Source organism: Erithacus rubecula (assembly GCF_903797595.1).
Source record: "Erithacus rubecula genome assembly, chromosome: Z".
In the NCBI taxonomy this organism is placed as follows: Eukaryota; Metazoa; Chordata; class Aves; order Passeriformes; family Muscicapidae; genus Erithacus; species Erithacus rubecula.
The window spans coordinates 29785206-29801189 of record NC_136661.1 but is presented as its reverse complement, the minus strand read 5'-3'; the positions used below and the strand labels follow the sequence as shown (position 1 = coordinate 29801189).

The 15984-nt window shown below is 44.0% G+C and overlaps 1 protein-coding gene across 2 annotated transcripts; it reads right to left on the bottom strand.

Annotated features, from left to right (window-relative positions):
- Positions 1-276: 276 nt before the first annotated feature.
- On the bottom strand, positions 277-14942 carry SLC14A1 (solute carrier family 14 member 1 (Kidd blood group)). Of its 2 annotated transcripts, none has more exons than XM_079330371.1 (9): positions 14715-14942; positions 9472-9634; positions 8567-8756; positions 8017-8145; positions 6733-6925; positions 4807-4954; positions 4124-4258; positions 2381-2430; positions 277-1342 (listed from the first exon to the last, which is right to left on the bottom strand). In XM_079330371.1, exons 2-9 carry the CDS (start codon positions 9617-9619, stop codon positions 1166-1168), a joined length of 1170 nt encoding a protein of 389 aa, XP_079186497.1. In that variant the 5' UTR covers positions 9620-9634; positions 14715-14942; the 3' UTR covers positions 277-1165. The 2 variants fall into 2 exon arrangements, with proteins under 2 accessions (XP_079186497.1, XP_079186498.1); XM_079330372.1 differs by lacking the exon at positions 14715-14942 and adding an exon at positions 11785-11839.
- Between the last annotated feature and the right edge of the window lie 1042 nt (positions 14943-15984).

Sequence of the window (15984 nt, the reverse complement as noted above, 5' to 3'; positions counted from 1 at the left end):
TGCAGAGTTCTGCTGGCCCTCAAACATCCCCTTCCCACTGTGGGGCAGAGAGAAATGGCAGAGCAGCAGCTTCACAAGGCCACAGAATTGCTGCCCAGGCCACCACTGACCTCTGTCCCCAAGTGCCACATCCACAATGCCTTTACATCCCTGCAGGGATGGGGATGCTGCCCCTAACAGCCTGTTTCTAGGCTTGATAACCATTCCTACAAAAATATTATCCCCAATATCCAATCTAACCCTCCCCTGGACCTGAGTCCATTCCCTCTCCCCTGTCCCTGTTCCCTGGGATAAGATCCCAAATCCCCTTGGCTGTCCCCTCCTGTCAGGAGCTGTGCAGAGCCACAAGGTCCCCCCTGAGCCTCCTTTTCTCCAGCAGCAGGCTGGGACAGTGCAGCATTTTGATATTTGATATTTGTGGGCTGAGGGAGAAGTAGGGAGAGGAGTTAAGCAGATCAGGTCAAAGTAGTTCTATTTGTGCATTGACTGACCAGAGCTATTTTATTGCACAGGAAAGGGACAGCAAGGACTTTCTTGCTGTCCCCTCCTTTGCTAACCCATCACCAAGTTCAAGTATTAAGAGAAATCATGAGATTAGCACAAAAATCACAAAAAATCATGTCCATCTATGTTTGTTGATTGCTAATAAACATCTCTTGCCACAGGGTTTGAGAGATCCTCCAGGCAGAATTCGTCACAACCCATTTTCTACTTGGCAAAAAGTGCTCTTTATTCCATTTCTCTGCTACAATGAAACTCTCTAGGATGCCTCCTATTGCTGTCATAAGCTGTTTAGCCATTAATCTGAAGTCCCCTCATGTGCTGAAAGATGATCTTTATTTCTTTATGTCTAATTTCGGTGTCTTCAATTTCACAGAGAGATTTTTCTTTTCAGCTTATAAGTCATTTTCCCGTTGCTTATAATTCAAGTGTCTTTTCAGACATGTGTGCTTTAAAATCATAGCAGGTTGATCTTGGGAAAGATTCTTCCAGCACAGCACAGTCCTACCTAATAGAAATCTTCTTAATAGAACAAACAAATGTGGTGGGAAAAGTCTCTCCAGGCAGAAGGTGTTGGGCACTGCAGCACACAAATCACAGTCTGTTGGGCAAACACCTCGTGCTCTAGCCTTAAAATCTGCTGAGTTTCTGTCTTCCTGGGTCTCTATGCTTCACAGCAAGACCTCTCATGTTTCTTCATCATCAGGTAATAGGCTCTGTTGGCTTCTGGGTAGGTGACCTTGGAGAGTGGCAGCTTGCAGAGCCCTGAGATGTTTGTGGTCATCAGCAGGAAGGTCAGAGCAGACAAGCAAAAAGGCCAGGTTCCTGATGGCACCCCAAACTGCAAAGAGAAATAGCAAACCACCTATTTGCTGTGTGTCCTTTCATTAGAGTGACACTCAGAGCCAGATGGGAACCAGGTTTCAGGGGGAGACTGGGCTGGGTTTTGCACTCTTTCCTTGGGGAGGCTGGTTTCTCTAGGGAGTCTTGGCATTGTGCTTTAGCCTGCCAGATCTGCCAGCTCTGGTGACATCTGGTCAGATCTACCAGCTCTGCCTGCCCTTTGTGCATCTGCCATGGTGAAGGTTTCCTGGGGGGACGTGAGGTGGGAGAGGGTGGAGATGAAACAGGAGACACCAGAATTCCCAGAATACATTCAGACACCAGAAACATTCCGCTTTTCCCTGGGCTGTTGTACTGACTGGCTTTTGGCAACTGAGAGAAGAAGTTAACTTAAATTTAATATTTCTTTACACACATGCAGGGCCTTTTTTCCAATTGTTTCAGACATAAAGTAAATATCTGAAAGCAAGGAGATGTTCTAGCAGCCTGCCTGTGCCTAAAGCAGGTCCAGGAGAGCTGGAGAGGGATTTTGGGCAAGGACAGGATAAGGGGAATGGTTTTCCTCTGACAGAGGGCAGGGTTAGTGGGATATGGGGAAGAAATTCTTCCCTGTGAGGGTGGGGAGGCCCTGCCACAAGGTGCCCAGAGATACTGTGCCTGCCCCATTCCTGGAGGTGTTCAAGGATAGGCAGGGCTTGGAACAACTTGGGAGAGTGGAAGGTGTCCCTGCCCATGGAACTTGATGAGTTTTAAGGACCCTTTCTACCCAAACCATTCCAGGATTCTGTGATTTCCCAAGTGTCTGGAGCTGAGCTGTGGAACTTCATGAAAACTCCAAGGATGGAAAGGGTCAAATGATGATTTCCAGTCACCTGTCCCAGTGGGAATCACACCATCCCCCCGGGCAGATAGTAACCCCTCTTCCAGACAGTTTTCTGCCTCTGGCTGAATTTTTCTCCACATCTTGGTGTTTTGTCTGACAAGCCAGAGACAAATTCAGTATTGGAAATCAGCCCTGAGCTGATACACTACTTACCACAGACAACATGTGAGTCACTGCTGCTCCCAGGTAGGCAGTGAAGAGTGCTGTGGGAAAAGAAAGGCAGATCCTGGTGAGTTCAGTTGCTCATGGAGTAGGACAGAAATGACAAATATCTTTCCTTCTGCCTTGGGTAGCTCAACCAGTGATTATGACCCTGTCTGGACAATATCCTGCTAAACCCTTCCTGTGTCCCCTCCAACCTGAGGCTTATGAGAGGGGCAAAACCAACAAACAAGCAAGCAAACAAACAAACAAACAAACAGAAAGACAAACAAAACTGAAGTGATGAAAAATGTGCTATGGTATCACAGGCTTTTGAAAAATGCACTGATGTGGAAAGTATGTAGCTTGATGGATGGGGTTAAGTAGGAAAATAACTCTTCCACCCTCATCTGTCCTGCCTCCAGGGCTTAAAGGTGGGTCAATGACATGCAGAGTTAAATCTTTCTTTTATGAGCACTGAATGAGCAATAGTTTCATTCCCAGCTCACTCCAATATTGAAATTTCATATGGAATTGCCTTATAAATAATTCTTCAATCCTGCTGTGTTGCCCAGCTCATGCCTTTGATCCATTTCAGAGGATGGGGAATGTGTACTGTCTAACTACAGCAGAGCTGCACTCTTCTCAAAGATTAGGCATGTCCTTCTTAAAAAAGGAATTTGAGCTGGTATCTATGGCTGGAAAAAAACCCAACATGATTCCTCCAGCAATGAGCAACAAACACAATCAACAACTCAAAAGAAAGCATCTGGTTTCAAAGACCTTGTTAACCATTGCACACTGATCACAGCTCTTGGCTTTAAACAAAACCCTTGGCCAAAAATGAGAGCATGGGGTGTGTTAAGCCAACACCCAGCTCTGTCCCCAGCCTCACCCACACCCTGCCTGGCTGTGCCCATCTGCCTCCAGCCCTGCCCAGCTGCAAAACCTGGGCAAAAGCATCCTGTCTGCCCTGGAGGGCAGCTGAAACCCTCTGGGTGCCTGCTGGAGCCAGTGAGCCAGGAGTCTCTCTGAATTCTTCAGAGAGAAATCAAAATGCAGGAATTGAATTAAAACCTTTGGATGGGTTGATGTTGAGCCACTCACACATAAAGTAGAGGTGAAAGTTAAAGTTTTAGGATAAGTGAGTAAGCAAGCAAGTTTTAGAATGAGTTTTAAGTGCTTTTAGTGAGCAAAAGGTCTTAGATGCCAGAGTAGCAGTGTGAGTTCTAGTGAAGGTTGAAAAACATAGTCTTAGGCACTAATGTTTTCTGTAGAAGCTCCAAGAACATAGTTTTAGCTATAGTCAGGATATTACTTACATTTTCCAAGATAGACCATATGCATGGTTTATATGTGACCTGGCATATTAAGAAACTAAAATTCTAATAGGTTAAGGAGTGGTGGTCAGAGTTTATGTGTTAGCTTGTTAAGAAAATTTTATATAAGAACATGCACAGGGGAGCTGGTGCATTTTGCCATTGCTTTTGCCATCTTGCTTTGCTTTGCTTTGCTTTGCTCCCCACCATCATCACCACCCAAGAAGAAGACCTGGGACCTCCAGGAAGAGCTTCTGCTTCAGTCTGGGGCTTTATACCAAACATTGGCTTTAACACCTGTGACTTTGCTTTCAAGACTGACGTGCTTCTTCAATAAACAACTTCGTAGCAGCCATTAGCTGCTTTACTCATTTGCAAAGATAACCCAACAGGGTTGGTGCCCAGAAGAGTGGGGATTTCACCCACAGGTACCTACCACAGGCCATGGCCAGCAGGTGTGTCTGCCAGGTGAGAGCCAGGAACATGCCCCCGATGGCAGCACAGGACAGGGAGCTGTTGTAGCCCCACAGCCCCAGGTAGAGCTGGTTAAATGGTGTTGCCAAGCTCAGCCCTGGAAAAGAAAGTCAAGAGATGTGTCATTCCTCAGACAAAGCAGTGTGGATCCAGATTTTCAAAGGTTCCAGCCAGTGTTGGCACGTGGAGCTGTTTGTAGTTGGGTTGATATGGTTTAAGGGAATCGTGGCAGAATTTTCCTGCTGAGCTGAGTTTGGTGATTTGACTTCAACAGAGCACATGTGAGTGAATGAACCTACATGTGAACCCTGAATGCACCCCTGAGGCCTCCACATTCAGGCTGATGGCTGTGACTCACTGATCTGCCCCCAAACCCACCAGAATACACCCAGAAATTAGGTATTTTGTGGTAAAAATGAATCTCAGCACAATGGGCACTCTTCTGAAGCTTTCCACCATCACAAAGCAAGGTAAGAGAAGGGGGAAGTCAATCAAAAGAATTCTTGAAACAGAAATCTATTTTGTTTCCAAGAAGCCATTCTCCAGTGGGTGAAATACTTGTGACTTTAAGTGCTCCACTTATTGTAGTTCTTATTCTATTCCCCATGCTTTTATATAAATTTGTGGCACAAGCCAAACCATTACCTGCCAGCATCCCCACTGCTGAGCCAATCACTGCATGGACACAAATGAGTGGAGAGGAGATAAATAACCCAATCAGGAAAATTCCCCCAGTCCAGGGGTTGTCACAACCATAAACCTGGCCCACGCCGACTGGAATGGATTGCAGGAGCTGTGGAAATTAACAAAACAAAGCAAAACAGACAAGACAATTTGTTATTAGCTTTGTAACATTTTTGTTTTGTTTTGGGTTTTTTTTTGTTGTTTTTGGTTTTTATTTTTGTGGGGTTTTTGTGTTTATTTTATTTTCTATTTTATTTTATTTTATTTTCTATTTTATTTTATTTTATTTTATTTTATTTTATTTTATTTTATTTTATTTTATTTTATTTTATTTTATTTTATTTTATTTTAATTTTTTTAATTTTTGGTTTTATTTTTAAGCCTATTTTTTCTTGGCCAGGCTCACATTTGGCATTTGTTGGATGCAGTCTTTCTGATTGGAACATTTGGGAGACTGCAGGGCATTTCCACAGGGAAATTCTCTTCAATGGAAATCAGTCATGGATTCTTCCCCAGCCCTGAGCTTCTCTGCTAGGTTTTTGCTTTAAGTTTAAAGGTAAATATTTTGTGAAAGGGTTTCATCACCCTCTTTCCTTGACCATTTTTACATATCCATAGGGACAACAAGAGTGAACCTAGGGAATGATTTCCTTGGGATTCGCTGGAAAAATGAGCAAGAGTTTCTGGGCTGGTGAGCAGAGCCCAGCTGGGTCACAGCTTGAAGATGGTTTTGAGGCACTTTTCCATATACAGTCCCCATAAAACTGTGTGCCATGGTAAATGTGCTTTGAGAAATGTCACTTGTGGTTTTCCATTTAGTGACAATTAGCTTCCTTTTCTTATTAACTCCCTGGGAACCCCTTAAAATAATCAGCTGAGCCTTAGGAGAAAATAGTTACTCTGGTATCTGTATTGTTTATGGTATAATCCAGGAGAATAAAATGTTCCTTTGGAAAGGTCCCACTTGAATATAAATTTAAAATACATGACTGTGTACCTGTGCCCAATTTTTTACCTATTCTACTACGGCAATATCTGCTTGTTCATCTAATCAGAAATATGTAATTTTATAAACAGCCTGTATCTGAAAAATTAGAATTGCCCTGTGAGTTAACTGGCATTCTCAGCACAACATTAGCTGTTGGGAGATGATCAGTGTAGGCATAGAAATAGAAATGGGTAATTAGATTCAAGGGAGTGTTTGAAGATTATAATCTATACACTTGATCCAACTGCAGATGAAAATATTCTGATTTTCAAGCTGTCAAAAATATACATTCCTAGAGTAAACCCTTATATTTTGGATAATAGTTCTCCTATAATTCAAATTTTGTACTGCCAGGCCATAATGAAATAACAAAGGAGGTGGAATAACATTGGAGCCAGTCCAGGGGAGGGTGATAAAGATGCTGCAGGGCTGGAGCCCCTCTGCTCTGGAGCCAGGCTGGCAGAGCTGGGGGTGCTCAGCTGCACAGAGAAGGCTCCAGGGAGAGCTCAGAGCCCCTGGCAGGGCCTGAAGGGGCTCCAGGAGAGCTGCACAGGGACTGGGGACAAGGCAGGGACAGGACACAGGCAATGGCTCCCAGTGCCAGAGGGCAGGGCTGGCTGGGATATTGGGGAGGAATTGCTGGCTGGGAGGGTGGGCAGGGCTGGCACAGGGTGCCCAGAGCAGCTGTGGCTGCCCCTGCATCCCTGGCAGTGCCCAGGCCAGGCTGGATGGGAATTGGAGCAGCCTGGGACAGTGGAAGGTGTCCCTGCTCATGGCAGGGTTGAGATTACTTGGTCATTTAAGGTCCCATCCAACCCAAAGCATAGGAATTTACAAAGGAAGATAACACATTTCTGTAGTGTTCGAGATTGCAAATTGTTCCCCTGTAGACACCCTACCATTGTGACTTCAGCATCTGCCCAGGTGATATTGGGGGTTGCTGTCGCAGGGTGAATGACAGTGGTGGGGAAGAAGAGGTTGTGTGGTCCTGAAGCAGCCAGGTAGAGGGTCAAGGCCAAGTTGAAAGGCAAGGTCAGAACAGGCAGGTCCCACTTGGAAAAAACTGTGCTTAAAGCACTGGTGAAAATAGGGCTGAAAGAAGAAAAAGAGAGTTTCACTAGAAGATTGTCAGATAGGCAAAAATCACACCAGAACCCACCCAGCCATAAACCCCGCTGCAGAAAATTTGGTTGATTTAAAATCAACTAAAAAACCAAACCAAACATAAAAAAAGTCTCCTCCTTCTCCCTGTTTAATTTCCTCAATGTTTCTGATCAAATCAGAGACAGGAAAGGGTCACTCCATAAATTTCCTACCCCTCCAAAGGCAATTATCAATGTACAGATAATCTCCTTATGTTAATAGGTATGGTGAATTTGGTGAGCATGAAGGATCCAATGCTTTAAAGGAGTTATTCCCCAGCTCAGTCTCAGTGTTTACTTTACCTTTTTAGCACCTGAAGAGACTGTGGTGCCCATGCTGGGTCTGGGTGAGCTGTGAACTGTGAGTGTGGCTGTGTGCCCTTGCTCAGGCTGGTGGATCAGCAGTAAAAGCTGACATCAAAGTGGCTGTAACACCACACGAACTTCAGGAAGACAAATTACATGTGTGGTTTTAGCAGTCTGCATCTAGACATTATGGGGTCAAAGACCAGGTTTCAGATTTTTTTGCTGGCTAAATACCTAGCAGATTATGGTGCCATATATACTAGTAAAATATTATTAGTTGTTTGTTTTGATTAGCATCAACCATCATGTCTTGGGACCACTGAACAGCTTCTGTGCTTGGAGAAGTAAATCTTCATGACATTTTTATATAGTGACTTAAATAGATGAAACACTTGTGGTTGATGGTGGTAGGAAATGGTGAAAATAATGTTCCTCTTGAAACAGAAATTAATTGATGCATCACAGCAATATGACTCACATTCAGAATATTGAATTACACATGATCAGCCACCGATTTTTGTTTTCCCCACTGGGATTTTTTGTGATTATGTGGGTATTTTTATTTGTTTCTGGATTACATCTGAGTTTAAACACGTAAATACCAGTGCAGATTTAACAGTATATGTGTTAGTTGTGTTCCCTTTCTGCTGCTGTCTGCATAGAAACACAGCAGCTCAGTGGCACATGTGGGGACTCTGGGGCTGGGAGGAGAAGCAGAGGATCCCTGTGACTTACCAGGTCATGGACACCAGTGCCACTGGCAGGAGGAGCCACCAGTTGTAGTCTCCATCAGCAGAGAACACAGCCATCAGCAGTCCCACCAAGACCCCGTTGTACCCGTGCAGCCCTGCTGCTATGGCTGATCTGTGTGGAGGGAACAGCTCTCTTGAAGGATGCTTTGCTCACATCAGCCCTCCCTCTTCACCCAGCTGTGGCTCATTTTTGGGGGTGATCTGATGGAACTCGCCCACCAATATTTGATTTTGCACGCTTGGGTCAGCACCTGCCCCTTCTGCAGGTGTGTGCAGTGTCCCTCTGCACCAGGTGCAGCTGCTGGAAGACCTGTCTGCTCCTACCAGACCAGACCCATGCCCAGCCAAGGCTGGATCACTCAATCATAAAAGGTTTGTGTTGGAAAGAACCTTAAAAACCACCTTGTTCCAACCCTAAGTTGTGGGCAGGGACACCTCACGCTAAATCCAGGCTTCTCATCCACATCAAACATCTGACACATAAATCAGCACTGAACCGGCCACCTGAGGGGGGCAAAAAAGGATGGACTTACCTGTCCTGACCCAGAATAAGTGCTGTCAAAGTTGAGACAAGTGTTCCCACACATCCAGTGAGTGTCCACCACGGGTTCTGCAGCAGGAGCCCAGTCAGAATGACCAGCCCACTGAGGGGGTTGCTGACAAACATCACCTGGGATATCCCACGCAGCACCCAGTCAAGGAGCTGGATCAGGAGAGGTTTGTCTGGAAAAGATTAATTTCAGCAATGAAAACAAGCCCCCTAAAGTCTGCAGATGGTACTGATTTGGGAGGTATTTTTGAAACTCGGGAAAAGTTTTGGCAGTGGGACTTGGCACCACGACTGAAGTAATGAATCAACGGGACTGCAAAGCCTGATAGGGATTTATTATGGTCCACAGTGAAGTCTTACAGCTGGAAAACTGAGATGAACAGTGAGGTTGCCAGAACCCTGTGTTATAAAGTACCCTGGACCAGATTCATATGAACCAGCTAATTTATGATGTCTGTGGCTCAGATGGCAAATCGTGTGTGTATCCCACTGCTGATTTATTACAGGGACCAAACACACCTAACTATGTGTAATTTAACTTCACAGTGGCATTAGGCTTGACAGAAACTGTTCAGCTGAAAGGACATGGAGTGCTAAGAAGAATGGCAGAGTACAGAATAACCATTCAGGGCTATGTTCTGTGGGACTAAATTCACTTTGCACATGGCATGCTGGGAGGTAAATGTCACCTCAGACATCCCCAAGATTTAAGCAGCATGGGATCTCTGCACAAAGCTGATTTTTTTCCCACCTACAAAATGGACATAAATCAGGGTATTTTCTATACTACTTTAACTTGAATCACATCACTGAGAAGTTAGTTATTACCCCTTTGATGTACTTTTTATTTGGAATCTGCTGTCATTAGTCACAATGAAGTAGGTTTACCTTTCAGCCAGGTTCCAAAATCCTTCATGTCTCCAGTGAGGTAACTCACAGTTCTGCAGAAATTCTTCCCACCCAGGCTCAGGGGATTCTGCTTCATTGACATTCTTTCCCCCTTGGTTTCTATTTTGACATCAACACCGTTTTCCATGTTGGTGTTCTGAATCTTTGATAAAATTCAAGGGAAAAGAAAAAAAGAGACCTCATTACCATGTCTCTTTCTGATATCTGTTTGTTCTCTTTGCCACATAACTGCTCACCACATGTTACTTTGGAACCAGAAAGAGGAAAATCTTTACCCTGAACACCTGATTCTTTTGTTTCTATGAGCACATTCCCTCCTCACATGCTCTTTCCTCCCAGACTTCCATGCAGTTACAAGATGTTTCATTTATTAAGCTCCTCTGCTGCTTAACCCGTATTTCCAGTTTGAATTTACCCATCAGCCATCAATAATAGGCACCTAAATTCAGTTTCATAATCACCTACTGGGATCAGTTCAGCCTTTCTTGTGTGCAGGGGCTTAGCCAATGGTGCTTTATTCCAACACTCACATGCATTTATACACTCCCTTTTCTCATTTGAACTGCACTTAAAGCTGACCAATCTCTAGAAGTACCCAGCATTGACTCAAGAGTTTGATCCCCAAATTCACAGTTCTTGCTTTCCACTCTGCCTTAGTCATGTTGCTTTCCTCTATGCTGAGAGTATTGAGGACTGCATGTTGGAAGCTGTATTAAGAAACCCTCAGAGACTAATGAAAATACATTTATTAAATCTAGCAGGTGCCATAAAAACTTTAAATAAGCTAGGGGACTGTTATAGGCCCAGCAAAGGTGTTTAGGCCTAAATTAGTTGTTTGGGGTGCAGGACTGGGAGATGGGGTCCCCTTTGGGACACACACCCTTTGCATAAAGAGCTGCTGGAATCAGTTTGGCACCTCATACAGCCTAGACAGCATTATTCAGGCATGTGGATCAGGGGCTTACACCTAACAGTAAAAAACAGTGCCTATAGCCAATTAATTGTCTGTCTAAGAGCCAATTCTGAATACAAAGTCAGCAAATAAATAAAAACCCTGTTCCTGGAGCATACTCTGTTTCCTGAGCTAATTCTTGGTAATTATCAAGAAAACACCAGACAAAGGTGTTTTGTCTGTATGACTACAGAACTAGTATCAGATATCACTGGTGAGTACCAGCTTGTGCAGGAAATAATGAATTTAGATTGGGAGCTGACAGTCTAAATAGGATGATACAGACACATAGGTCTTGTGTTAATCCTTGGCTCACTCTAAACTTTTCTAAAAGCCTTGTGGGCAGCTGGGGGAGAGAACCCATAGTTCAGAAACACAGGTGCTGAGTAGTTAAACTCCTTCACCCCTGGGCATTGCACTTCCAGTCCCTCTAGTGTGGTTAAGTGTCTCAGAGTGTGTGTAGTGGAATGCCTGGTTATTGCACCATTGGTTATTCCTGGCCAGTTTCTCACTCTTATGGTACTGGAGGGCTGGTGGTGACCTTTCAGGAAGCAGCAAATATTTGCACAAATATAAACGGACATTTTCAGCCTTCTGGGAGAGCCCAGCTAATAAAAGAATAGGTTCCATATAAGAAACTGATTATAGGACCAGCATATACAGAAAAGTAGTGAGTTTGGCTTTGTGTGGGACATGAAGGTAAGGACCTGGAATAAAAAGGCTAAGGAAGAAAAGAAAAGGAGGAAACAGTGGTGCTGGGGGTAGTGTCTTGATATAGGAAGGCTTTTTTTAGATTTGTTATAATTCACTACCTTAATCCATTAAATTAACTTTTTTTTCATACTTTATTCTGGAATAAGTGAGTTGAATGTACTTCCAGTTAAATCAGAATTTCCAGCCAATAAAAATGCTCTCCATTTGGCAGTGCATTTGCATTTTGCTAATAAATGATCTGCCTGTTCATGCAGCTTGGGCTTTCCCTGGTCTAACCCATGAAGTGAAGTACTGCAGTGTGGGGTGATGCTGTCAGACCCATGGCATGCCCTGGGTGTTCCCCTGCAGGCTGAGTGAGGAGCAGTTTGCACTCAGGAATCTGCAGAATGGAGTGTAACATACACATGAAGTATTGGAGTCACTGTCTAGTCCACTCGTGCAGTGGAGATAAAAGTGGATGAAGTGCAGGACCTGAATTCACAAAAAAAAATTGATGCATTTCTTTTCCATAGAAAGGCAAGTGTGAGCTGGCAGTGCTCCTGGTTTCCATGGGCAGAAATGAAGCCAGCTGACTGCAGCTGGCAGGGCAGAGAGACCAGGTGACCTGGTGAGTCACTTGCACTCACCTGTCCTGAACTTGACACTCAATGAATACCCAGCACAGTGGAGAATTCAGGGTCACAGACACTGCAAGTGATCCTGGTTACCCTCCCTCCTGCAGTGCTGCTCAAACTCGTGTTCATCATGTCATAGAATCATAGAATACTTGTGCTGGAAGGGACCTTTAAAGCTCATCTATTCCAACCCCTCAGGCAGTCCCTTTTGGTTTAGGATGGATTTCTCTGGAGAGGGACCACAGGGACTTCATCTGTTCAGTAAAGCATGTAGTGGGGGACAGGATGAGGGGCTGTGGCTTCAGACTGGGAGAGGGCAGGGTTAGATTAGACATTAGGAATAAATTGTTCCATGTCAGGATGTCAGACATTGCCCAGAGAAGCTGTGGTTGAACCATCCTGGCAGTGCCCAAGGCCAGGCTGGGCAGGGCTTGGAGCAACCTGGGACAGTGGAAGGTGTCCCTGCCCATGGCAGGAGGGTGGGGCTGGATGAGCTTTAAAGATCCCTTCCAACCCAAACCACTCTGTGGTTATTTATGATAAGGGAGAACAAAACCATTCTTGAGCAACCTCCTCACCTGCAGAGTAACTGGGAAATAGGTGCAGGCCAAGACAACCTTTGGTTTTGGATGGGGCATTCATGGCACAGCAAAGACCCAGATCCAGCCCCACTGGTGTCATGACCCCCCTGAATCCTACCCCAGGCACTGTGTGGGGGCTGCATCCTGTGTGAGGGGGTTTTGCTGTCACCAGAGCCCTGAGGCTTGTCCCATCTGCTCAGAAACACAAAGTATGAAGGACTTGTACTACTTCCACTTAGTTGTTCAATAAGAGCATAAAGAGTTAGTGAAACACCTGGAAACTGGCCCCAGCATACAATTTTTTAGGCATTTTTAGTGATTTTGCAAAGCAGTCCCTACCATATATGTGCATAGATTAATGATTTGTTAATGCATTATGTTGCTTCAGGAAGTAGATGATAGCAGGTATTAAGAAAGGAGAAAATACAAAAGGTGTCTTATCTCAGAATTGTCGATACATTCAGAGAATTTTAACACAGAGATGTCTGAATAATAATGCAGGCTGAAGTGTTCATGTTCTGATGAGGATTTCATGTGTGCTTCAGCTGCAGGTCTGCAGCATGTCTTTTGAAAGCCTGCAGTTGAAGCTAATGGAAACACATGGTTTTCACTGGAAGTGTTCTTTTTTCTTAGTGTACAAAGGAAGGAAATAGAAATAATTGCAAAGGGAGTGTTCTGCTGGAACGGTCTGCTTAGCTTCTGCAGGGGGGCAGGTTTGGTAATTTTTTTTTTTTAATTCTTGATTTCTATTCGTCTGGGAAAAATGTTTTGTTTAAAGACTAAGTCCTGTTCTCAGACAGACAGCTTGGAGCACACTGCCTTTTCTAGCATAAACTCTAGAGAAGTTTATGTTAGTGTGTAACTGGTGATATGCAGGAGCAGCAGCAGAACCCAGGCAGAACCAGCCTGAATGCAGTTTTCATTCCAGTGGTGCAAGTGCAAGTGATTTGCAGCATGCTGAAAGTGCAGAGAAACTATTTAAACCCATTTTCACAGGAAGTGAGAGCTTCCCATGAAACAAAACAGAAAACATAAAAGAAAACATAAAAGACGTTTCTCTTTTACTAAGATGAAATCATCACAGGGCAGAGATGTTAATCTACCGTGTTTTTTTAATCATCCTTTCAGAGTTAATAAATGCCCTGTAGCAAAGTACTGACGTTATGCAACCCCATGTCTCCCTAAATCAATTTTCCTTCCACTTGTGTACACTTATTCTCTCACGCCATACCCACGGCATCTCAGTCATGCCTTGTGAAAGCTGGGGCTGCACTCCTGCAGCATCTGGCCCTGAAAATACTCCTTTATCCACCTGCTGAGGAGCAGACAAGCCTGGCCACTGTTTGGTTTTGTGCTGTGCATGGTAAGAGCAGTGCTGTGCTTGCAATGGGAGAGGGACAGAGTTTTTAATTTGGCTGGTTTGTTCTCCTGGGTAATGGGCGCTTCCAAGCTGGACATGGGGTTTCTACCTGTGAAAATGCAGCAAAGTTATCTACTGCTTTCTCCTCTTTCTGGAGTTTTCCTCTCTCCCTGCCAAAATTTCTCTGAGGGTTTAATTTCTCTGGGGGTTTGGAGGACCTGCTGCCACACAATTACAGCCATTGTACTTTGCATTCTCCGAATTGTTGCTGTGAAGTCTGCGGGCAGCCAAGCTCTGTGTGCAGCCTGTTTTTAGAGGAATTCCTGCATCCAAGCACAATAGGAGGAAAGGGCCAGACTCTCAGCAGCTCTAATTCCAGCACAGCCTGTGCAATGTTAGCAGGGGTGTAGTAAAGCTGGATTAATATTGTGTTAGGCATAAGAACACACGCAAGCACAAGCACAATCCTTGAAACAGGGTGTAATGCACTTGACCCTCACTGGAATAAAATAGTTCAGGTTCTCCCATAGAAGACATATTTTAAAGTATTAGTTCAAAAGAAAGCTCACCCCTCAGATTCAAATATTCATTAAACTCACACATAATTTGGTTTTCAGCAACCTGTCTCTCAGAAACAGGTAAATACAGAGACACTATCCCATCAGTTGTGCCTTATTACTATCTGGGCATTTTCATTTGGCAGAATGGAAAGGCAGTAAAAGGAAACATTAAAGAGTTCCAGTTATTTCTTTTTTTTAAAAATTTATTTATTTTCTCATTTTCCTTCAAGGTTCAGCCACCTAGGCTAAGCAGTACTAATAAATCCTCACCCTGCTAGAAACTCCTTGATAACTGATAATCTCGTGCTCCTCCTGAGCCCTCAGCTGTTCTCCTTCAGCGGGAATGCTCAAATGCTGTTTGCCAGGTGTTTTGAGGGAGAGGAAAGACCCAGGTAAGTCAGTAACAGGGTGCATTAAAAGGAAAGAACAGAGTGTTCTTACCTCTCAGATGAGCTCAGGAGTAGCTGTAGGTTTGCTGGTTAGGCCAGAAAGAAAGTAGGGAAAAAGAAAATATCCCACGGGTTTATATAGGCCAGCATGGCTCCTGTCCTGATATTACTGATTTGTTTCTCCTCCCACTTGGTGAGCTCCAAGTGAATGCTAAGAAGGTTCCCCTTTGAATTCTCCACCTTTCCTCTTGGTCTGTCCTGGGTCTCTTGCCAGCAATCCATTCAAATGTCTTCTTTCTTTTTCTTTTTCTTTTTCTTTTTCTTTTTCTTTTTCTTTTTCTTTTTCTTTTTCTTTTTCTTTTTCTTTTTCTTTTTCTTTTTCTTTTTCTTTTTCTTTTTCTTTTTCTTTTTCTTTTTCTTTTTTTCCTTCTCTACCACTTAAAAGAAGATTTTGAAATGGACTCTCAGTGTACCTGAATTTGACCTCTCCAGCATTATCCTCCTTGTCCAATACAACTTAGCATCTTTCCCTATCAAAGTTCTGACCTGGGAATGTGCAGCACAGCATTTTGTATTCAGCAGTCTGTCAAGTTTTCCTGTTTCTGGGTAGTTCTCAGAAGCACTGTTCTTTTAATGAAATGCAGTGGAAGACCTGGTGACCTTAAATTGTTTAATTATCTTTTATCAATTATTTGAGAAATTCACGGGGTGTTTTTCTTTCTTTTCCTTTAAAAAAATAAAAGTTAACCCATCCTCCCTCCCTATCTCACCGGAGGAATCTGAAATATCAGAAGTGTGTAATATTTGAGAGGTTTATAAGGCTGTGAAAGTGCTGCGAATGACAGAGAAGAGGCTGGAGAGGGAAGTCTTGAATAGTAATGCAGGAGAAAGGGCAGAGAAGAAGATGATGAACTTAAGGGACTCTTTTAGACTAATTTAAGCCATAGTATTCACTTTAGGACTCTTTCACAGTGATGGCTGAGAGAATCAACCTTGCAAATTGAGCTGGGTGCTGGAGAGAATGGTTTATTGTTCAACCAGAACCCATCTAGCTTTATGGCTCTGCTTCCCCAGCCCTGTGGAAACAGCCTCAGCATGCACATGAGCTGGAGGCATGTTATTCTCACTGCACTCATTCCCAGGGTGCATCTCTTTTGATGGAGATGTTTTTAACAGCAGGCTGGATTTTTTTTTTTCTCCCCTAAGAGGACGGCATCTGATATAAGCTGTCAGTTTAGCATTGCTGCAAGAGCTGGTCTTCCTCTGATCAAATAGGCAGCAGCCCTTATGAGAGAGCCAGACACTGTCATCCCATGCCTTTG

Bases quoted from the DNA above. Each gene is read 5' to 3' on its own strand.
- SLC14A1 (XM_079330371.1), bottom strand. From the start codon at position 9,619: ATGGAAAACGGTGTTGATGTCAAAATAGAAACCAAGGGGGAAAGAATG. The intron at 8,146-8,566 runs GTAAGTCCATCC...CCCTCCACACAG, and splicing joins CTTATTCTGGGTCAGGACAG to ATCAGCCATAGCAGCAGGGC. The intron at 6,926-8,016 runs GTAAGTCACAGG...TTCTTCTTTCAG, and splicing joins GCACTGGTGTCCATGACCTG to CCCTATTTTCACCAGTGCTT.